At 37.5% G+C, this 23,796-nt stretch overlaps 3 protein-coding genes across 4 annotated transcripts; 1 reads left to right on the top strand and 2 right to left on the bottom strand.

The window, feature by feature from the left end:
- Window positions 1-125: 125 nt before the first annotated feature.
- Window positions 126-9,531, top strand: LOC140010416 (aminopeptidase P1-like). 2 transcript variants are annotated; one of them, XM_072057387.1, is made up of 16 exons: window positions 126-441; window positions 709-772; window positions 1,274-1,413; window positions 2,353-2,637; window positions 2,745-2,867; window positions 2,959-3,237; window positions 3,719-3,805; window positions 4,262-4,323; window positions 5,366-5,432; window positions 5,857-5,991; window positions 6,127-6,207; window positions 7,255-7,309; window positions 7,472-7,576; window positions 7,666-7,737; window positions 8,463-8,587; window positions 9,062-9,531. In XM_072057387.1, the coding sequence occupies exons 1-16, from the start codon at window positions 343-345 to the stop codon at window positions 9,224-9,226; spliced, it is 1,944 nt and encodes a 647-aa protein (XP_071913488.1). In that variant the 5' UTR covers window positions 126-342; the 3' UTR covers window positions 9,227-9,531. The 2 variants fall into 2 exon arrangements, with proteins under 2 accessions (XP_071913488.1, XP_071913487.1); XM_072057386.1 differs by lacking the exon at window positions 2,959-3,237 and having other exon boundaries at window positions 193-441.
- Window positions 9,532-13,097: 3,566 nt separating this feature from the next.
- Window positions 13,098-14,763, bottom strand: LOC140010758 (anthocyanidin 3-O-glucosyltransferase 5-like). Its single transcript, XM_072058146.1, has one exon. The coding sequence runs from the start codon at window positions 14,633-14,635 to the stop codon at window positions 13,208-13,210; it is 1,428 nt and encodes a 475-aa protein (XP_071914247.1). The 5' UTR covers window positions 14,636-14,763; the 3' UTR covers window positions 13,098-13,207.
- Window positions 14,764-19,066: 4,303 nt separating this feature from the next.
- LOC113698291 (anthocyanidin 3-O-glucosyltransferase 5-like) lies at window positions 19,067-20,771 on the bottom strand. Its single transcript, XM_027218065.2, has one exon. The coding sequence runs from the start codon at window positions 20,673-20,675 to the stop codon at window positions 19,263-19,265; it is 1,413 nt and encodes a 470-aa protein (XP_027073866.2). The 5' UTR covers window positions 20,676-20,771; the 3' UTR covers window positions 19,067-19,262.
- Window positions 20,772-23,796: the final 3,025 nt, after the last annotated feature.

The following is a 23,796-nucleotide window of genomic DNA, read 5'->3' as shown; positions in this document are numbered from 1 at the left end:
GCCCAATATTTTGGGGGGGATTTACCAGCGCTCCAAATAAAAACTTGAGTCCCTTTTATTATCAAAAAAAAAAACTTGGAAGGTCGCGCAAATCCAAAGCAGAGGATCGAGATTAAAAACTAAAAACTCAAAAAGGTCTGGCAAATCCATAGCCGAAAGCCGAATCACCTCCATCTCTTTCTCGCTCCTCTAGTGTTAGCTAGTTGCAGCGCTCTGCTAGTGCTAAGTAGTGAGTGTATATTAAAAAAACCAAACACACGCACTTTCAGTTCTCAAGAGAGATCGAAAGGAAAGAAACAAAGAGGTCAAGTCAGACAGGGGAAGAGAGAGAGAGCAGCATCGATGGCGGAAGAGGACAAATTGGCTTCGTTGAGGTCTCTGATGGCTTCTCACTCTCCCCCTCTCCATGCCTTGGTTGTTCCGTCCGAAGATTATCACCAGGTCTCTTCTTTTCAATTCCTTTTTTCCTTGTCTTCTTTAGCTTTATTTGCTCTCGTTTTCCGATTTTTTCTCTTTTTTTGGATGTCCGCTGTTGGACATTTAAAGCCGATTGATTTGAAATTCTATGGCTCTATCAGATGCTTTAATACTTCTAGATTGGTGGCGTTCTTAGATGTTACTTTCATTGCCTTTGATTTTTGATGGTCGATTTCAGCTCTTATTTAGCTATCCGTTCGTTTATACTAACATGGTAGAACGATGTGGCAGAGCGAGTATGTATCTGCAAGGGACAAGAGGCGCGCATTCATATCGGGATTCACCGGAAGTGCTGGTTAGTCTTCAATTTGTTTTTTGTTTTCACATCTTACCGTTGTATGAAACAAACGTTTTTGCTACTTTTGGAGAACAAGAAATACTATCTCATGCAATCAATCTGACTTGACATTTAACTCAAATTGCTTTAGTCGATTAGTTGATCGCAAGAAGAGAGTAAGATTAATCGGTGACCTTTTTACTTAATTGTACGTTTCGATTTAGAGCTCTAGCTGGGAATAGTAACTATTGAACTTAGTTTTCTGGAGTTTCTGAAGTTGTTTATATATTTCGTAGACACTAGTTCAAATTTGGTGTATTTCCATTGTTGGCAAATTGAACTTTGTATTGCACCAAATTTGAGCTTTGTGCTGTCACCGTGTATTGTTGCAGAAAAATGCTATGGAAGGCTAGTTAGGTGTGTGTATGGGTCTGTGTGCTTGAATGGACATTTTTTGAAAATGTTCTTGCTGATTTTAGCTGTTGAAACTTTTATTAAATGTGGTCTCCCCTATTTTAGGCTTGGCACTTGTAACTATGGAAGAAGCAAGACTGTGGACTGATGGGCGGTACTTTCTCCAGGCGGCCCAAGAACTTAATGATCAGTGGAAGCTCATGCGCATGGGAGAAGACCCGCCTGTTGATATCTGGATGGCAGATGTGAGTCCTTTTACATGGCGACTATATTGTTAAGAATGTGGATATGGAAAAACCAAGTTTTGTGATGCATTGCATGTAACTTCTCCCAATCTATTGTAAGTGGTGTATACTGCATTTCAAACCTATTTCCTTGCAAGGACTTCAGTTGCAGCTTAGCTACTCTAGCTAGTTGGGTTGTATAACAGTACAATGTTATTTCATCCTACATTCACGGGGTAACCTTTCTTGCGTAACTGAAGCAGTTTTACTTTTACCATTCGCAACAATAGCACGAATGGCAACTCCTAGTTTTTTGGTAATTTGTCTCAGCTAATTCTTCCTCTTTCAAATGAAGAACCAAAATCGTTCTTACTTTGTGGAACCTTCCAAGTTTCACCGCATGCCAATATAGTACTCAGTCTGTTGGGTCCATCACCCTCATATCTAACCCCCCTGCCCAAAAAAATAAAAATAAAAATAAGAATAAAAATAAAAAACAAATTGATAAATAAAAAATAAATATTCAGGAAAAAAGTTAAGAGGGATTATCAAAATCGTGAGAAAGCTTCTTGCATCCCAAAAGATCACTGCCTATGATTGCAATCAACTTTCCACATCCTTCAATTTCATGCTGGAGTTGCACAAATAGTTTATTTCGGTTGATAATGAACACATGAACTGGCATTGAGTGCAGGGAAATTTGGAACTTGTGGTCTTGCTTGATAAATGCATTCTCAACATCAGTTTGTTTTGCCACTTTTTGGGTTGACAATGGTTCACATTTTGATTCCTACTTTTTCTTTTACTTGTTTGTAGTGGTAACTTGTCACGTCTTGCATTCCAAAAATGGCTGGTTGTTGCTTGATATTGCAATTTGGATTTACTGCTGGCTACAGTATTAGAATTTTGTTTCTTGTCTCATTCACCACGTTAACTGGTGTTTGTTAACTGTCACACTAGAATTTACCAAAAGATGCTGCCATTGGTGTTGATCCTTGGTGTGTGTCAGTAGACACTGCGCAGAAATGGGAGCGTGCTTTTAGTAAGAAACAGCAAAAGTTGATTCAGACACCCAGAAACTTGGTGGATGAAGTTTGGATTAGCCGCCCACCACTTGAACTGAATCCTGTTGCTGTGCATCCTCCACAATTTTCTGGTCGTTCTGTTGCAGACAAGTTAAAAGATTTGAGAGAGAACCTTGTGCAGGAAAAAGCTCGTGGTATACTGATAACAACTCTTGATGAGGTAGGTCTCTGGTGCTTGTGGTCTGGTTCTTTGCAATTGTCGATTTTTTTCTGAAAAATTGGTTTCTTCAGCTTGTTTTGCAATTTAATGTAATTACAACCATATAGGTTGCCTGGCTTTATAATATTCGCGGCACTGATGTATCCTACTGCCCAGTTGTTCATGCGTTTGCAGTGGTAACATTATACTCAGCTTTCTTGTATGTGGACCAGAGGAAGTTATCGTCTGAGGTTGCTTCTAATAGCATTTGATCTCAATTAATTTATTGTATTCTATTGTAAGTTTCTTTGTATCTAGTCTAAGAAACATACATCATCTCAGGTAAACATCGTTATGAAGGAAAATGGAATTGAAGTACGTGATTATGGTGCTGTGACCTCAGATGTAACCCTACTTGCATCTGATCAGCTCAAACCTATCTCTTCAACTAATGCTACTAGAGCTAGTATATCTGAAAGCGGGCACCATAACAACAATAGCAGTAGTACTAATTTCATTTGGGTTGATCCTGGAACTTGTTGCTTTGCTTTGTATTCAAAATTGAATGCCAACGAGGTTTTCCTACAACAGTCACCTTTGGCTCTTGCAAAAGCTCTAAAGGTATAAAAACCTCTCTACGAAGGATGTCAGATATGCTAAATTTTAGGTTGTTCGACTCATGGTAGATGATGTTTATACCATAAAAAAATGGATAAGAACTAATTTTATGGCCTCGTTTGACTATTTGACTGTAAAATTGATCTTGGTGCAGTGTATGCAATAAACGTGTAGATTAATTTGGTAAGAATGCCCATCTTATTGTACTTATTTTTCACTATGCGAGACTTTTTGTTCTTTATTTCTCTGTAATGTTTCTTTTGATCTAATGAAACTTATGCTTCCCCTTCTACCATTATGCTGTGTTTGGAGTATTAAATTAATATTTTAAGTATGTCGTACCTGTGGAAAAATTTATTATAAGGGCTCTCACTAAAAGATCGCTTGCTGACTGTGTACATAACCAAAATTGCTGCATTTTTTCGTGATATGTCCATAAAACTGTAGTTCTATGTTTTGAAAAGCTGATTTGTATGATTTTTAGAACCCTGTTGAGATGGATGGATTAAAGAAAGCACACATACGAGATGGGGCTGCCGTTGTGCAATATCTTGTCTGGTTGGATAAGCAGGTATGTGGAAATTGTTGTTTTATTAAGTGTTGATCAAATGTTCATCCCATTCCCCTCTTTAGCTCCTAATACTTGTCTATTATTGAAGCTCTTTTTTGATTGAGAAACGATGCTTATTAGACAGAAATGGTCTCCAATGAACTTTTATTGCATTAAAATACATATCATTCCTACCACTTCGTAGAGAGTTGCCAAAGTGCCAATTTTGTCGTAGTTTCATTCCTAGATATTATTTTTTTTATCTGTTGATAGTTTCTATTTCTCGAAGATTTAATTTTTTTTTGGAATTTTAGATGAATATTTACATACTGTAAAAGCATTTGTGCTTGATGCTCATCTTGCATTGTTAAAACACAAACAAGTCATTCCACCTTGTTTCCAAGTTATGATTGAAGAATTTCTCATCTTTGTTGGATTTTTCTTAGATTTTTGTTTCTGGTTCTTCTCTATTTACAGATGCAGGAGTTATATGGTGCTTCTGGTTACTTCTTGGAGGTGGAAAATATTAAGAAGGACGTGTATGTAGCAGTATTTTTCGCTTCTTGTTTCACACTGTCAGATTGTTTACAAGGCTCAGGGGCTTTCATGTTCTGTAGTTGTGTTGTCTGTTTCATACTTGTTAGGCAAAACCATTGTCAATTACATGATTGATGCAAGAAAACTTTTTAACATGGTTTAACAATTGATTAATGTGTTAATACTTAAATTTACAATTGAGCCTCTACAATTTGACACTGAGCACCCATGAGCAGCTCAATACCTGACCAGTGGTTGAGCTTAGGCTGCAAAGCCAGCAGAGTTAGATCTGAACAACATATCTTGAACTCTTGAAGGATCTTGATACAACTTGAGAATGAAGTCTATCACTTGCTTTTCTTCTTGTAGCCATCTATTTCATTCACTCTTTTGCTTCTGAACCTCTAATCATCTTATTTTACTGAAGAGAATTGGAAGGTGTGCACTTGTGTAGACACCCAGCCTTTCCTCTGTTCACCTTTTTCTCCCTTGCTTCCAATCAGATACCAAATATCATTTTTTAGTTCCACTTGTCTTGTTCAACTGATGGCACCAAAAACTTCTAGAAGTATGGCCTAACACTACCACCTCTTCTATTCCTTGTCCCCTGTGTTTTGTGTGGAAAACAAATATGAATTTTCTTTTGATTAATTTTGATTAGCAGCTAGGAATTCTTAGATATCTAGTGAATTGAAGTGTCATAAGATCAAAGCTTTTTAGTCTAAATTCATATTTTGAGAGTTTGATTGAATTTGATTCTGTAGGTTAAATATTTTTGTTTGAAACTAACTGAACAGCTTTGGGTTCAATCAAGCTTGATGAGGTGCAACAATATCGATGAGCTCAAGCTCGAGTATAGATACTTTAAGTCGAGTTGATCTCGCACTTGTAGGCGCTCGAGCTAAGTTGGCTCATTTGCACCCCTATTAGTGACTTAATGTCAAAAATTGGCTCTAACCATGATTATTTTTCTTTTTCATGTTAGTCTGAATAATTCTCAGGGAGAGTATTTTTGCTGAGATATCTCTGTTGAATAATTGGCAGAAACACCATAAGACTAACAGAAGTGTCTGCAAGTGATAAGTTGGAGCAGTTCCGTGCATCCAAAGAGGTACAACTACGTTGATTTGCCATGATATTTTGTTGTGTGATTTTTTTTTTTTTGTTTCATTACTTTTACTTGCTTAGAAGTGGTTACAAGGACATATATATAAACAACTTCATCCCTTTGAGCAATTCCTTTGGAACAAATCTTCACATATCATTTAACTTAATTGTTTATGTTGGAGATGAAAGCTGTCATCTAATTGTTGTAACATGCTATAAAAGTACAGTCCTGTTATCACTACATCTTTTTTTCTGGGGATGGCGTTAAAATATTGGCTGTATTTTTACCTTAATGAATCTTTTTTATTACATGCATTTGGTTTGTGTCGTTTTGAACTATATAGCTTAAATAACTGTGATTTTTTCAATGTTGAAAACATCAAATCTTTCTCATATATCTAAGTTTAACGTTCCTTTTTCTGTTGCAGCACTTTAGAGGATTAAGCTTTCCAACTATTTCATCAGTTGGTCCAAATGCTGCAATTATTCATTATTCACCTGATGCAAAAAGTTGTGCCGATCTTGATCCAAATAGCATTTACCTCTTTGACTCAGGAGCGCAGGTTTAGCAACTTCCTTGTCTAGCAGGGGGTTTTTGATTCATTAATTGCTAAATTACATGTTCAACTCTATTTGCATTTTATTAGTCTCTCTAATTCATTGATCTTTTTAATTGATGTCATATGCTGTTTTTGAAGTATCTTGATGGAACAACAGATATAACTCGAACAGTTCATTTTGGAAAACCCACAAAACACGAGAAAGCATGTTATACTGCGGTATGTAGCTATGCTTTTTTTTTTTTTTTTTTTGGTGAGTCTTTATTTTGTTTACTCAGTACAATGAGTATATTCGAAGCATGTTATGATGACATTTGTTTAGTGGATGAAGTATGTATATGTCCAAAGCATGTTATACTGACATAGATGATGGTTGATTTTCTTTAAATCCGATGTATTTTTAGACTTTCAATTTAAAGCTTAATTGTCCTAGAGCATCATTCATTCTTGTTTAACATTTTTTGATTGTGGGGTTACATAAGATTTGCTATATGAAGTGGTAGCGAGCAATCTAGCAATGTCAAAATGCTTAGGAGTTCTTTCCCACCCATTCAGTGTCCACTTTGGAATGGAAACCTATAGGACAGAGTAAGCTTTAATGACTTGTATGGTAAATGTTGGTCAATTAAGAAAAAACATGATGAATTATGAACAATCCAGAAACAAAAATTTTTTTTTTGCCCCCTAAGATGGATATGCCATTATATCACAGTGAAAGAGAAAGAGAATGAGCCCTTAAGATAATTTAGCTTACCTAAGAGAATTGGCCAGAAAGGCTGAGAAGAAAAAAAGATGTGCATAACAGACAGCTGATATGCTAGGATGAATTTTTGGTTGAGTTGATTGGCTTCTTGTTTAGTACGAGCTGCTTTTCGTGATGTCCATAAATCATTGTGAAACAAATGATAGGGCAGTTTCAAAATCTTGAAAGTGATTCTAGCAACAAGCTTTTTTTCTTGTATAGTTGACTATGAGCTATTTGATTGTTATCTAAATTAGTTTAGGAATCTAAAGTGAAAAGGTCTTATTGAGTGTTGCAGTCTTGATGCCTAGATCTTAGTCCTGTTTATTAACTTTATTAACTTAATGATTTTGCCCAAATTTATGTCTTCGTTAAGCTTTTTTATTTTTATTGATATGGCTTTATGCTTGAAAAGGAAGGTTCCAAAATTTACTGGCTTTCCAACATCTCTACCTCACGCACGTAAATAAACACCCATTTCTGCAACTGACAAATATTGCCTTCTTTTGGAAACTATTTCATAGGTTCTCAAGGGTCACATTGCATTGGGTAATGCTCAATTTCCAAGTGGAACCAATGGTATTGTCCTGATTAATTTTTTTCTCAGTGCTGTGATGACTAGTAGTAAAATATTGTATAGGCAGTAGTCCTCCATATTTTGGAAAATGCAGTGGATAGCTTTGTTGTTTTGTGATGTTATGAGGAATTCAATTTCTTATTGTTCCAATCACTCTTTTCTAGGAAATACTCTTGACGTTCTTGCTCGGATTCCTCTGTGGAAGTATGGCCTTGATTATAGGCATGGAACTGGTCATGGAATTGGTTCCTACTTAAATGTTCATGAAGGTAGTTAGTATGTGCATTTTTATAGTGGTTTTTAGAGTATCAATGCAGGCTATCCGCGAATCTTAATGTATTTATTTTTGCAATGTTAGGACCCCATCAAATTAGTTTCAGACCTGCTGCTCGTAATGTGCCGTTACAAGCTTCAATGACTGTCACGGATGGTTAGTGTCACTATCCTATTGCTCATCTTTATACTGTCATGCTTCTCGTTGACTAAATTTGTTTCGAAACAGACTTGCATATAATTGATAACTTATGTCTCATTTATTGTGCGCACTTGATATATTACATACTTAGAAGCGGATTAGCACGTAAGCAAACAAAAGATGAAGGTTGGAGGGTCTCTGTCTTTAGTTGGTACCTACAACCTTAAAATAAGTACCAAGAGGGAAGTAAAGTTAAGCTAACTTGGCATTGTTTCACTGACAACATAATGCAGGTTAACTTGCTTTTTCTGATAAAGGAAATTAAACGTTAACCATCAATGGTATTCCATGTCTAGTCCCATACCTTGTGCTTTGTCGCATGCCCTTTCTTATCGTTATTGGATTTGTCATTTATTTTGCTTGTTCGGAATAATATTTATGTAAAAGCAAGCCAATATACCTGGATCGCCACAATCGCCATACACTTAGAGGCTTGGATGTTATGAAATTAGTGTCTAGTTGCTTCTTTAACATCTCATAAAGGTCTGAAAATACTTGAGTAGACAAATTCATATGTAGGAAAATTGGTTTCTCAGGTGCTCCTATGGTGTTATATGCATATTTGAATAATTCCTTCTTTCTCTATTGTTGGTAATTTCCATTGTGTGTGCATGAAATACTGGCTTATTCGAAATGAGATTTCTACACAATAGATAAATGATTCAAATAGCATATTTCAGAACCTGGTTATTACGAGGATGGAAACTTTGGTATAAGACTGGAGAATGTGCTTATCATCAAGGAGGCTGATACAGAGTTCAATTTTGATGACAAAGGCTATTTAACTTTCGAGCATATAACATGGGTAAGTTAAATTGTTCCAATGGATCTGTTTTGGTGTTGTACATTCCGGTCTAAATTGAAGTCCGTGTATTTGAACCTAGAGTTGTGGGAATACATTTATGACTTCAAAACAAGCCAGCAACTGAACTTGGGTAATTTAATTTTACTCCACGAATCCCCTTCATGTTATACATTTATGTGAAAATTAAAGTGCACATGCGTCTTCCAATGGTCCATTCAAGGCTCACTTGTGCCTGTGCATCTTTCACCCTAGATTATGGAAATAAAATTTTGATTAGAAACAAGCCTTTTGGCAAGTATGTTGCATTGAAGGCTCACTTATATCTTATTGCATTTTTTGGTATTTGATGTTAGGCCATCCTTGAGTCTTTGCTTGCATTTTTTCATGCATGCTTCCCTCTCATTTTGCTCAATAGTTTGTGTCGCTCTTATTCTGGTAAGAGTTAACATTGAGGTCGTGTATTTTTGTTTTCAGGCACCGTATCAAACGAAATTGATCGACTTTAGTCTACTTGTACCTGAAGAAATTGAATGGTTGAATAATTATCATTCCAAATGTAGTGACATCCTCGCTCCATATTTGGATGAATCTGAGAAGGCTTGGCTCAAAAAGGCTACTCAACCTGTTTGTGTTTGCTGAGCTTCTCCTCTAGGGTTGAATTCCAAGCAAACTGCTGGACCTTTTTTTCTGTCGTCTGAAGGCCATTTTCGCCACCTTGACCTGATGATCGTCCGAACATTGCATACTCCATGATGTTGTCGGTCTTCACATTCCTCGTGTAAATGGATTATATCATTCTACTTATTTCATATTCAGCCTCGCCCTCACTCCGTAGCATTTCGGTTCTTATCGTGTTGCTATGAGCTTTATGCTAGCACAAATTGAGTCAACTTGTTGAGATTGAAAAAAAATTAAAACGAAACATTTCAGATGAGTTCTAACAACTCAATTGTAATTGAGCTTCCAGTCGGTAGGATATCGCTAGTAACGCATCTTGAAATCTTTGCATCATGGGCAAGAAGTTTGTTAAAATGTGCTTCTTGTATCGGAGCTTGAAACTTATTTTGGAGTCAAAATTTTAATTTTAGCCCCGCTTTTGGTCGTAGTGATCTTGCGGAGTCCTTCCTAAATCTCGTTAATAGGACCAATCCTCGCTCGAGGGCCTCATGTTAAAAATGAGGGTAGTTTCATCCAATAGGGGCTTGAAAATGGGACCAATCCTCATACAAGGGCATGAAGTTAAAATGTAATTTCATCCCGTGGGTTCACTGGACTTGTTTGTTTCCTCCAGAGCTAAGCAAACGCAATTAATCCGCCTGGGATTAAAACTCGTTTGAACTTGAACCTCGAGTTTAGTGAAGGGATTAAACCCCGGATGGCATTAAAAAGCAATCTCATATTCTTCAACTCCCCTTAAGTCTTGTCTGCCCTCTTCTGTGTTAAAACTTCATGTCCATAATTGATTCATCAGATGAGTTACCAGCTTGTACTGTCCTATGAGGTAATCGTTTATCATTTTTTAACTTCTAGTTCTTGATATGCAGCTCTTTGAAACGTTAATAGATTTTTATTACTTGTATGATCTGATCAACGAACATGGCAACAACTCGTTTGTACAAGGTAATCAACATTCAGAAAGCTTCCAAGTTTTAGCAGGGGGATCTTGTGTAATACCTCATTACCTGATGCAATCCCCGTCAGAATCTATGGCACTCCAAAAATTATATATTTTATAGCACGAGTATTAGGTAAGCAATAATCAATATATTACGATTCTCTGCTAAAGAGACTTAAAAGAACATCTTTTCTACAGAAAAAAAATTCACACCCAAATTTTTATTGTCTTTTATAGAAACTCTTTTTCTTGATTCTGCCGTTCCAAAATTTATATTTCTCTGAAGTTATTTTAAATTTTTTTCTCTTCCCTCTTATGACCTACTACCTTTTTTTTTTTTTTTTTTTATTAAACTTTCTTCTAAGCTTGCATATAATTAAATGGTATATGATTGCATATTTCACCTTGGAACTTGCTTGATTTTAATTTTATGGAATTGAAATATGTGACATTTTAATTTAATAATTAAAAATTTTGGATTGCTAAATTAAGTTTTAAATTAGTAAATATTCTTATGCCCTTGTAAAATCTTTGAAAATACGTTTTTAACAATGGAACCATTTTTTTTCTCTTTTTTTATTATATAAATATATGTTTCTTGAAACTACAAGAAGTATCAAGTAATAAGTGTATATGGTGTGGATTTAGTATGGAGGGTGTGGATTTAATTAGCCCTTATGTGTGTGCGTAAGGTTCTTCTATTTTGTACACTTAGGCATATGATAAGCGGTAGATTTGGTTGTCCGTTATCTAAAAAAGTTCAAAATTTCTTTCGCTAAAGTTTCTAGGGGGAAAATAATAATGTTTAAAATTTGAAGTGGGTCCATCCCTTATATTTTGTCTACTTATCATGTATTATAAAGGTACATAATAAAAAACTATATATATATATATATATATATATAAGTTTAAACTCATGTTTTTGTTCAAAAGTTAATTTGGTTAGCTCACAAACTCCTGACGTTACGGTTGATATCAGAGAGAAAGAGATGTCTGCGTCCATACACGTCCATGTATTCATCATAACGACGGAAACGAGGTGAGTAGCTTAAAAATGAGGGAAAATCGTCTAAAACGTCCCTCACATTTCGTAAAATAACTTTTTTCGTTCTTCATTTTTAAAAGTATAATTTTATGTCCCTTACATATTCACATCGGTCAAATTTAGTCCCTAACTAGGTTTCCGATCATTTTTTGGCCGGAATCCATCACGTGCAAGACACATGATTATTTTTGAAGGGTAAATTTATCAAATTATATTTTACATAATCTGATATATAGTCCTCCACATTTTATAAAATAAATTTTTTCGTCCCTCACATTTTATAAAATGATTTTTTTCATCCCTCACATTTGACAAAATGAATTTCTTCATCCCTTACATTTCAAAAAATGAATATTTCCATCCCTCACTAATTATGTATGTGAGGGAAACCCTAAAAAAAATGTGTGTGAATACATTTTGTTTAAACACATGTATATGTCTATTTGATTTTGCTTAATAATACGAATAGCATAAATATATGTATGTGTCTATTTGATTTCACTTAACAATACGAATACCATATATTATACGTGATCATTTGATTTCATCTGGTATTAGCTAGTAAATAATCTTGCATTCATTGTCAAGTTGGCCAATAAAGCTATTTTCGGTCAAAATATAATAAGAATATGCAAATTAAGGTTCTGTTGGTAAATATTAGTCATAATCATACAAAAAGAGAAGATAGCCCACAAGTTGGGCCCAATTACATACATGAGTTTATGCTATTATTATTAAGTAAAATCAAATAGACATATACATGTGTTTAAAAAAATGTATTCACACACATAATTAGTGAGAAATGAAAATTTCATTTTTTAAAATGTGAGAGATGGAGAAATTCATTTTGTGAAATGTGAGGGATGAAAAAAATTATTTTATAAAATGTGAGGGACGAAAAAATTTATTTTATAAAATGTGGAGGACTATAGATCAGATTATGTAAAATATAATTTGACAAATTTACCCTTCAAAAATGATCACGTGTCTTGCACATGATGGATTCCGGCTAAAAAATGACCAGAAACCTAGTTAGGGACTAAATTTGTCCGATGTGAATATGTAAGGGATATAAAATTACACTTTTAAAAGTGAGAGACGAAAAAAGTTATTTTACAAAATGTGAGGGATGTTTTGGACGATTTTCCCTAAAAATTAAAACTGGATGAAGGCCTGGGCCTGGGCCTCCCAACAGTCTCCCTGAAGGAGAAGTCTTTCAAACATACTTTACAAATGTTAACGACGTACAGGATATGCAACCGAGTCATTGGCTTGCTGTACTATTCAAGAGTTCTGGGCAACCGAGTCATTGGCTTGCTGTACCATTCAAGGGTTCTGGGCAACCGACATGATGAATCTATGACTTTGATCAATCAATTTTTTCATGATCATGAAGTGGGGGTATTCCTACGAACCAGAGACTAGCGGGACCAACCTCATGCGACTTTCTCTATAGTACAAAGTAGCCAGTTTAAAAGGAGGAAGAGATGCGAAAGAAAATGATGGCCGTATTGAAACTATTATACTTGTTTTGAAGCCATATTCTTGACTCTTGAGTAATCAACGAACATGCGAGTCGTTGATTTTCCTTTCTCGATAACTATTGGTTGGTTCGTGCAGAAAGTTCACAGATTTTTAGTTCTTTAATACATATATGAATGAGCATGTTTGATTTTTTTTTTTTCTTTTTAAAAGACAATAATGACTATTTTGGGTCAATTACCAATCCTGCTTGATTAATGTCTAGAAAATAGCGAGTGGTAATTGCCAGATTCCGCAGGTATTTTCTATTCGAAGATGAGCCCTGAGTTCCTACAGAAACTACCTGCCAAATTTGCATTAGATAAACATAAGGAAATTGCCATTTTATTTGACACGAAGGGTACAACCGCTACATTTAGTTCATTTTCATCAGTTCATTACCATGTACCATTAGAACTATTTCATTACACCATGGATCTCAAAACTTCAACCTCATCTGAACATCTCTCAGGAGATTGCACATGGTATCGTAAGAGGATCCCCCCTTGTTCAGTGCATTCTCAGCACTATTCTTCAGTTTTTTAACTTTATCCCTCATGACCTTTCCTTCTTTGTACTCCATCACAGTTCTCACCAATTTCTCAATCTCTTCTCTGTCCACAACTTTCTTAGCTGGTAAAATCTCCGGCCGGACCGCTATCCCGAGTTCCTCCGTTAGCATGGTGGCGTTCAGTCTTTGCTCCGCATAAAGCGGCCATGCAATCATTGGAACACCACTTTTGATGCATTCTAACGCTGAGTTCCATCCGCAATGCGACAGAAATCCCCCAGCTGATGGATGATTCAAGATCTCCGGTTGTTGGGCCCACAAGGGTACAACCCAACCCGTCTTCTTCGTTCGCCTGAGGAACCCTTCTGGTAAATAATCCGGGGTGCCATCAGAAGCGCTCCCCGATGTGAAAAACGACTCATCCGCACCATTTTCTGCTGGTGGTCGAACCACCCATATAAACCTCTGTTGGCTCAACTCCAAACCCCAAGCTAGCTCTGTAATTTGCTGAGCTGATAGAGTGCCACCGCTTCCGAAAGAGACAAATATCACCGACTCATGTGGCTGCTTGTCTAGCCATTCGATCAACTCACTCTTTGGACCGGCCAGTTCGATCGGTCTTGTTAGCGGTCCGATGGGATAAAGCGGTGGCTTCACAACTGCCCGTAAAGATTCATTTCTTCTCAACGCTTCAAGTGATACGGGCTCTATCTCTTCCCAAGTGTTCATCAAGATCCCATCTCCCAGCTGGAACTCCATCGCTTGCCTCAAGTACTCCCTGTACTGCTGGTCGTTCCGGTCTAGCATGGGGTCAACCACGTCCTCCGGTCGGACCGGTTTGCAACCTGGGATTTGGAGCGGCTCACTTTGATCAACATACTGACCATCTATTTGTTCATGAAGCACCGGGCAATACGAAGTTAATGCGGTAAACCATGCAGTGGAGGGAATGTACAAATACTTGGGGATGTTAAATTCAGTTGCAATCGGAAAGGCTTCCGTGCAGAAGAGGTCTGCAATTAGGACGTTCGGCCGGTGCTTCATGCCCGCGATTGCGGACCGAACACCCGGTAGAGACTCACGTACCATGATGCATATTTGTGTGACCACCCTAGTGTTGGCATCAATTAGGTGGGAGATGTCCACCGGGGGAATGTTAATTGTGTCCACTACTTTTGGACCGGCTGGGGGCTTGAGCAGTTGAGACTCTGCTGGTGAAGTGCTGGTTGTGAGGACAAGTACTGTAACTTTAACAGCATGATGGGTTGCTAGCCTGTTTCCTAGAACAAGAACAGGGATGAGATGACCCAAACCGGGGCTTGCGAGAATGGCAACGTGAAGCTTTTGGCTATCCATTGGCTAGTAGTTATTGTGAACGCCAACAGCTACAAAGGAAAAAAGAAAGGTTCGAGCCTTCATATATAGAATCAGGAAGTTCAACAAGGGAATATCAATCGAGGACCAAGGTGCCAAGAGCGCAACCCCCTCTTTTTCCCCAAACGAAAATAATTTCAATAATCTCATTTGCTATCCTAAAAACGCTTCCCTCTCCAAAAAAAAAAAAAACCGTGAAAAATTTTAAAAATCTTACTTGTAAATGTGCACATTATCTACCTTAAAAAACTATTTGAAATTAAGTACTTGGCTCCAAATTTATCGTTTGCCAAGACATTTCCATTTTGCACTCCCTCACAATTAAAGTGAAAGCAACGACGACGTAACACGGTGAATTGATTTTGATAGACTAAGAAGATATTCATCAATTTTAGTAGCATAATTGCAAGATGACAAACAGCAACTTATTTTAACAGTAATTCATAGCCGCCGCTGCAAACTTTAACGATAACGATGATAATAATTAACTAGTGAAGGGTGAATACTGAATAGGCAGGCGACCAACTAAGATATACATGCATTATCTTCTGCGGCATGCTTGACATCCATAATGTTCTCAAAACTCAAGAGACGATTATGCCTCCCGTTCTAAATCTGAATTCAATATATAGTTATCAATTAAGTAGTGTCTTATAAATCCAACAAACAAATAAACGACCAATTATGAAAGAATGCTTCAAACATTGATTACCCTCTTGTATACAAATGTAGGCATATAACCTACATATAATCATATCATATTATCAGAGTTTGATTTCTTATACTGCTAACCTTCCATAGGTTTTTGCCTCTTTCAATAGAGTCACCTCCTTGTATTCATATGTACTTGGTGTCTTGACGGCTACTTTTACTTCTATTGGGATTCAGGCGCGGAATAAACAACTATTGAGACATCAAGTGCACAACAATTTAATGAGGAAACAAGTCACAAGCATGAAAGATAAACGACACACAATATTTAACGTGGTTCGGCTCCACCATTGAGCTTACATCCACGGAAAGAAACCTGTTCTTTATTATGAGAGGAAAATCCTATACAAGAATACAACTTGAACCCAAGCCCAACCCTTGTATACCATCTCTCATCTCCCAAGAACCCTCTCTCACACCCCATGTATAAGGCTACATGATGCCCCTTGTGTCCCTTGTGCGTCCTGTGTGTAGTATGCCAACCCACCTATTTATAGAGAGCATTACTGCCAAAAAAATCAAATAACAATTGGAAACCAATACTATTTCCTAAACTCATATAGAGTAGAAAATAGTATCTAACTAAATAGGACTTTACTTGACTACTACTTCAAGTAACTAAATCCAATTAGGAAACTAGTTACTTCCCACACTAAATAGGAATCCTACCTAAAAAGAAATTAAGCCAATTTCCTAACAAATCTCCACTTTGGCAAAAATTTCTTTTAGCAACCATTTGCCTTTAACTACCAAATAATATGGTACCAAAATACACACCCGAATCAATACAGTCCTGACACCAAATTGATTCAATCGGCAAATGAACATGTGTAGTTACCCCGAGTCCAACCTCTAGTTGACTCGTGAGAAGGTACCTCAATTCACCATCTCCCTTTGCAGGATTTCTTCTCACCACCACTTGCAATCCGAGATTCCCTTCTGTGAGCTCTAACCCTAACCATTGAGGCAATCAAGTGGTAAAGTCACCATACTTCTTCCCATCCTCAGGACTGTCTCGCCACATGTGGTTTCCAAGATTCCACCTAAAACGAAAAACTCGTACCTATCAGAGTCTTCTGGCGCATAGAAATTAGATCTTCTTGTTTCTTTGGGACACGTGCCACACCACCCAAAAAACATAATCAAAATCTAAAATTCACCGGGATGAAGTATCAACCGTTGAAGGTGTGAGAAAGTCTCCACCGATTCACGTCCAAAATCAACATTGAACTCCACCTTTTCCTTGACCCTTGAATCACCTGCCTAGATTCACCATCAAGCATTTCCATGCTTTTCGACTTCCCATCCTTCACCATCAATGCTTTTTACCAAACCATTGAAACAAGGATACCACTCATTAAATTGTTTAATTGGTAACAGCTACCAATCCACTTGATCTCAATAGTTAACTAGGATCCAACTATGAACCTTGAGCAGCCCAGTCTCACAACCAAGCTCTGATACCACTTGTTAGGATCCAGACGCGAAATAAACAACTATTGAGACATCAAGTGCACAACAATTTAATGAGGAAACAAGTCACAAGCATGAAAGATAAACGACACACAATATTTAACGTGGTTCGGCTCCACCATTGAGCCTACATCCACGGAGAGAAACCTGTTCTTTATTATGAGAGGAAAACCCTATACAAGAATACAACTTGAACCCTACAGTGGTATCAGAGCCAGGTGGTTCGGTTGGGCAGTGACTCCAGGATAAAAAACCAGTGGGAATGGTAAAGCGTGGCTGGTTTGGATAAGAGCAGGGAAAGAATCATGCGGACCTGCAGTGAGGCAGGGCATGTGTGGGCTCTTGAGCAAGAATCGCACACTCCAGATTGAAGTGGGCTTGATGGAGTGGATGAGCTAGGGAGAGAGATCCGATGTGGAAGAGATTCACAATTGAGGAGGAGATTGTTGGGATATCAAGTGTGAATCAATGTCCCACATCGGAAAGAGATGAGTAGAATGAGGAACATATAAGTGGGAATGACCCAAAAACTCAATGCCTTAAGGTTTTGGGTTGGATGTGGTGTCAAACTCATAGTTGTGGTTCTCATTCTAGTCCATGGTTAAATTCTCCCCGAGTTTGGCTCTCTCTGAGCCCAACAACTTCCTATATATGTACCACGTTACAGCATCCCTTTTGTTTCTCTGAGATATTATTGGGGTAGAAGAGCAGACGAAAGGTTAATGAGTTCAAAACTTAACGTTGGGTCTCATCTCGAACAAGCCTGCAATAATTATTTTATCGAAACGGTCATATATAGTCACCGTCGTACTCAATGGAAGTATACAGGTATGATGAAATATTCAACTATGTGGACAAATGAACTTTTGAAGATTTGACCCCCATCTTCAAAGCTCAAGTTTTTCCTTGGGAAATAATTCACCGATTTAGAATTTTAGACTCGCTTACGATGTAAAAATCCTTGGAGAATTTCTTGCAAGTTGCATCCTGAATTGTATGTATTATGTTGAAAAAGATTGAAGGTTGGAATGTTCAGAATGGTCAAAATTACTGTCTTCAACTTTTACAATACAACTTTCCCAGTTAGAATTAATTGGATGACTTTAAAACCTAAACACACGGACCTGGACTCTTCTTCAGGGAGCAATGAGGAAAAGGAATAAGAAAATAGAGACAGACTCCACACACACTTGAGAAACCAGGTCCTGAATTTTCTCTTTTTACTCTGGACGTAGATATAGGCCGACAACAATCGAATAGCGTCTCAAAATTCGAAGATACGGAAGTTAGATTGATGTAAAATTCCGATATATGATCATCAAGAGGAAAATTACGATATGTGAAACACCCCTTTAGAATTTACGCATGCGCTTGACAATCTTGGGTCACTTTAAGCTTTGACGAGAACTTTGTGGATGAATAATTTTCCTGGCAACAGAATACTGACCGCCTATCTTGGTTGCCTTCATGTGTGGTGACGATTGAAAACTTTTAAATGGATAAGATATAACAACTTGCTAAGAAAAATGTATTCCTAACCCAAACAACTTGACTTACAAATCAACCATCTCTTAAAAGCAATACATCATGTTGTCAAAGCACTAATACGATTAATTATAAGGAGTAAACAATTGTTTAGTCAATTGGCTATGGATTTGGATCATTGAATTCTTGGTTATATTTTGTCGATTTGATTTGCAAGAAAAATGAATATGTCTAGAGAAAAGAATGTAAGTGTGAGGTATCAGGTTTAACCACCCCTCTCACTTGCATTATTATAAAAAATCAATATCCAATATTTAAAATTCATTCTTATATCTCATTTCAAGTTAGTCCTCAGAGTTTTTTCACAAATTCAATTGGAGAAGACACTTATATATGTGCCCATGACTTTGTTATCAATACATAATTTACCGTGCTTATGATTTGCTTGCAAGCTAGACAACAACTCAGGTATATATATATATATATATATATATATATATATAGTTAGTAACTCTATTTACTTAATTGGATGTAAAACAAAAACTAAATACATTATTATTTATTTTCAGCTAAAAGCGAAAACTAGCATGTGTAAAATTATTGCACCAAAATCATCTTAACCCAAAATCAATACTAATTAAATGGCATGTGTCTGTGTGCGTATTAAAACGAATCGTTAGATAAGGTTCTAAAACTTAATACGACTCTTAACTAGATAGTAAAGGCAGCCATAGTAAATTTCGCTTTCCAGAAATTAGGTCTAAGGATTAACTAATGAGTAAGGAGTATCTTTAATACATACATAACAGATAGCGACTACACAAATGCATTGGCTTCTGTCAATACAGTGAAAGTTCCAATTCACACATATGCTAGTATTAGAGAACAATTATTGGCTTCTCACGTGGATGCATTGCATCACCGCCTAGAATGACTAATATCAATGATTCTGATTGCGAGAATTTAATCGTATTTCATCAAGGACATTATACATCGAAATAAACGACGACCCTCGATTGCTTAGACCATCATCTGCGCTTGACTTGAGTTGTTTCATCTTTTGTCTCATCTCCTGGCCTTCTTTCTGTTGCATTACCATTCTCACCATTTTCTCAACCTCTTCCCTCTCCACCATTTTCTTGGTTGGCAACACCTCTGGCCGGACCGCCACGCCGAGATCCTCGGTTAGCATGGCTGCATTCAGTTTCTGCTCGGCATAAAGTGGCCATGCAATCATTGGTACGCCGGCGCTTATGCTCTCCAAAGTGGAGTTCCATCCGCAGTGAGACAAGAATCCCCCGACGGATGGATGGCCCAGTATTTCCACTTGTTGAGCCCACCGTGGGACTACAAACCCCACATTTTTGGTTCGGTTTAGAAACCCATCAGGCAAGTAGTCTAAGGGATCATCTGATTTGCTCAAACCACCATCTAAGGGTAGTCGAACCACCCAAATAAACCTTTGCTGGCTCAGCTCCAACCCAAAAGCTAGTTCCTTGATTTGGTCAGCTGAAAGAACTCCACCACTCCCAAAAGATACATAGATTACCGAATCAACAGGTTGCTCGTCCAACCACTCCAACACTTTGCTCTTCAAACTAGATGGTTCAACCGGTCTCGTCAATGGACCAACTGGGTAAACCGATACCTTAACTGCTGGCTTCAAGGTTTCGTTTTCTCTCAAGGCTTTGAGCGTTGTAGGCTCCAAATCTGCCCAAGTGTTGACCAGAATACCATCAGACCTTGTAAGCCCAATCCCTAGCTCAATGTAGTCATGGTATTGCTGATCGTTCCGGTCCAACATCGGATCAACCACATCCTCCGGTCGAACCGATTTACAACCCGGGATCCTCAGGGGCTCTTTTTGCTCAACATATCGACCCTCTATTTCCTTATCAAGAACTTGGATGTACATGAAGAGAGTGGTAGACCATGCATTTGTGGGAGCGTATACGTAAACGGGCAAGCTGAACTCCCGGGCAATGGGTATGGCCGAGGGGCAAAACAGGTCGAGGATGAGGGCATCTGGGCCGCAGTTCATCGAAGCAATACTTGACCTGATGATTGGTAAAGCTTCACGGACGGACATGCATAGCTGTGTGACAGCAGCAGTTGCTGGAGTAATTTTGGCGGAGATATCTACTGGGGGCAAAGCTATAACACGGACAAGTGTTGACAAGGTCAACGTTTTGAGGAAGCGGCGCTCTTCATCGGAATTGCTTGTTGTGATGACTACTATGGTGACTCGCACGCCATGGACGGTGGCGAGGCGGTTGCCTAGAACAAGGACCGGGATGACATGGCCCATGCCGGGGCTCGAGACAATAGCCACATGGAGCTTTGCGTTATCCATGGATTCTGCAGTGCATTGCTAAACATCTAATTAATTTAATAAGCTGTGTGTAATTCTGCTTTCATACTTGTTATATATAAAGACTTCATACAGTGCATATTACCAAATCCTTGCCTTTTATTTAGTATATACAGCAAGTTGCCCAAAAAAAAAAAATATATAGTAAGAAGATGACAGCCGACCTCTGTATATTTATCCATATTTGTGAAAGCCATTCCAGTTTATTAATATTGGTTTATACAGGAATAAAAATAATTTCTGGGTTTAACATTTTATAACCTTACACGCGTGATACAACTATTAAAAGCCAAAGTTTCCAAATTATTTCATGCTCCGAGCATTCTAAGCTTTAAATCAAACAATGAATAAGTACGATCTCAGCAAACTCTCACGAGTGTGCATTTGGATATGGGATTGTTTATAGAATAATAATGTAGTACCTTTTGTGATGTAATTTGTACGAGATAAAAAAAAAAAAACCAGTGAAGAATATTTTTTTTAAAGAAAATAAATTATTAAAAACGTAATTATAATATAGACAATAAAAAATACAAATAATTATCAATCCAAACAAACCCATGAAAAATAAAATGGACAGTAAACTTTTTTTAACTGTAGCACTCTGAATCCAAATCCTCCAATCTAAGCCTCCTTCAACTTGGTGCCACTCCAAAGCCTTCGGCCAAGATAGACAACAGGGCACGTTCCAGCTTACTTTTTTTTTCTTTTTTTTTTTCCCGACACGGGGGTGTCCGGCCCAACTAATCCCTTGCGTTCCAGCTTACTTGTTGAGTCAAATTATGGACATTAAAGTATTAAACTAAATCGAGCTAAATAAATTGTGCAATAATGCAACTTGCAATTGGTATAACAGAACAGAGACAAGAAATTGATGGGGGGGGGGAATCTTGGCATATGCAGCAATAGCTGAAATTTTATATGATTCCAGTTTTGTCCTTCACTCCATGCTTCGTTTATCCATTGTCCTGCTGTCAACTGTGTTTTTATATAATTATTAAGTCAACTGTGTTAAAATCGATACGCGCTATTTAAGATCAGTGGTAAGCGCCAAAATGCTTAAAACGCTGTCGTATTGCTAAAAGATCTTGGGCCGGACACAATTTTATTTGTAATCTGAACTCTTAGAAATGGTGCAGAATCGAATTACAACGTAGCCCAGATCAGTGATCTAGTTGGGCCCAAGCGGCTACCACTCGAACTTGGTCTTTCTAACAGGCAATCCAAAATGCTTGCTCACAATGGAGCCCACTCGACAGGTCACTGGCCCTTCCTCCTGAAAAAGGATAGGCATTGTGAGCCCACTGAGAAACTCATTGGCTCTTCCTGAAAAAAGAAAGCTGACGAGAAAAAAAAAAAGGGAGCCATGGGCAACCTGACGAAGGATGGAGCCCGCTCTAAAATCTAAATTATTGCATTTCCTTTGTTGAATTAACAAGAGGAACTTAGAAAATGCACGTGAGTGATAAATTAAGCGGCGGTAGATCCTCCCAAAATTAACTAACACGTGTCTGAAATTTATCTTTTACAGATGTTCTCAGAATAACCTAAACGGAGCAATAATCATTTTAGATATAATTATCTTTAACAGATGTTGTCAAAATTAACCCAAATGGGGCAATAATCATTTTAGAGTTTGAAATGATTATAATTATTTGTCAGAAATGTGTACTATGAGCTTGGACAGATTTGGCCAATCATCAACTTTTGATTAACGTCCTAGGAAATTAGTGCTGAGAAATGAGAATTGAGTTTAGATGAGGGAGCTGATGTTGATTCTCATAATTGTTAATGAAACTCCCCTAGATTTTTTTTTTCACTGTCTCTTTTTTTTTTTTTTTATAGAAAAGATCGTTTCATTCAATAAATCTGCACTAATAACAAAAAAATACATCAAACAAACATGAGACAAATACATATAGATCTGAAATCCTAGATTTTTTTTTAAAAAAAAATTTAATCACATAGCAAGAACAATAACGCTCCTTAAATTTAATAATATTGCAGGCCTAATTGAGTCAAGAAAGAATTACGACAGCGCCAATGCCAGTTCCATCTAAATGAACCGCTTAAATTTAAGGAAAGTCAATATTTTCATGAGCAATCTTTGTTCAAGAAATTACTTGCAAAGTGCACTAACATAGTAGTGACCTTTTTATGAACCCTGAACACGAGTATCTTTACAGCCATTTTGAAGGCGAACAAGCCAACAAAGAATGAAAAAGAGAAAAGAAAATGCATGTTCAAATCAATGGTAATTTAATCTCCTCCTCCGGATTGTTCTTGGACATTTCTTCAGGTTCCTCTCTCCTTAGTATATTACAGTAGTATAGAATAGTGTAGATCAATCGTATTCAACAAAATAATAATAATAGATTGTTCACAGGTTCCGTGTTTGAGCTCATGCCTGAAGTCAGACAGACGTTGTATGTTTCTGAATCGGGTTGAATGCAATTAAGCTTTCTCCCTCGGACTTGCGCAGGTAGATTGAATACCTTGTGCATTCCGAAATTCCCAACTGTATGAGCTCCTAAGTGCATCTGCAGCTTTTCACTAGATTAAGGAACCCTCCTTGTATCATCGGATATGGATATTGAGGTAAGTTGAATTGGACGCCAAAGAGATACTGCAAATTTGTTTTTCTATTTCACTTTTTGTTTTCTAGCTGAAGTTATTAATACGGTTGATACAGTGTAACATCACGCGTGAGAATGGTCACATGGGGGGTTACAACTTAAAAAAGAAAGAAAGAACGAAAAAAAAAAAAAAACACGCACACATACAGAGCTGACAGGTGCCCCCGCGTGAATGGTCCAGCGGCAGCACCTCTCACCAGTGAACCTTGAGGTCACAAGTTCGAGTCTCCGCTCCGCTGGTTCCTCCGCGCACTTAACGTGTTCAGGTCGGGTTGGGACGCCGAGTTCGGACCGCAGAGAATTAGTCGGGCCCCGTAAAAATTGACCCAGACACCCTTGTGTCGACAAAAAAAAAAAAAAAAAACACACAGAGCTGACAGGCACATGGTAAGGGCCCCTATTTAGAGGTATTATTATTGTTCTAAGACGCTCTTCTTTCAAGTTTGACCCACGAAGTTGGATAACAA

The sequence above is a fragment of the Coffea arabica genome, chromosome 7c (genome assembly GCF_036785885.1).
Source record: "Coffea arabica cultivar ET-39 chromosome 7c, Coffea Arabica ET-39 HiFi, whole genome shotgun sequence".
NCBI classification, from domain to species: Eukaryota; Viridiplantae; Streptophyta; class Magnoliopsida; order Gentianales; family Rubiaceae; genus Coffea; species Coffea arabica.
The sequence above is the reverse complement of the archived record's forward strand: the minus strand, read 5'-3'. Positions and strand labels throughout refer to the sequence as shown.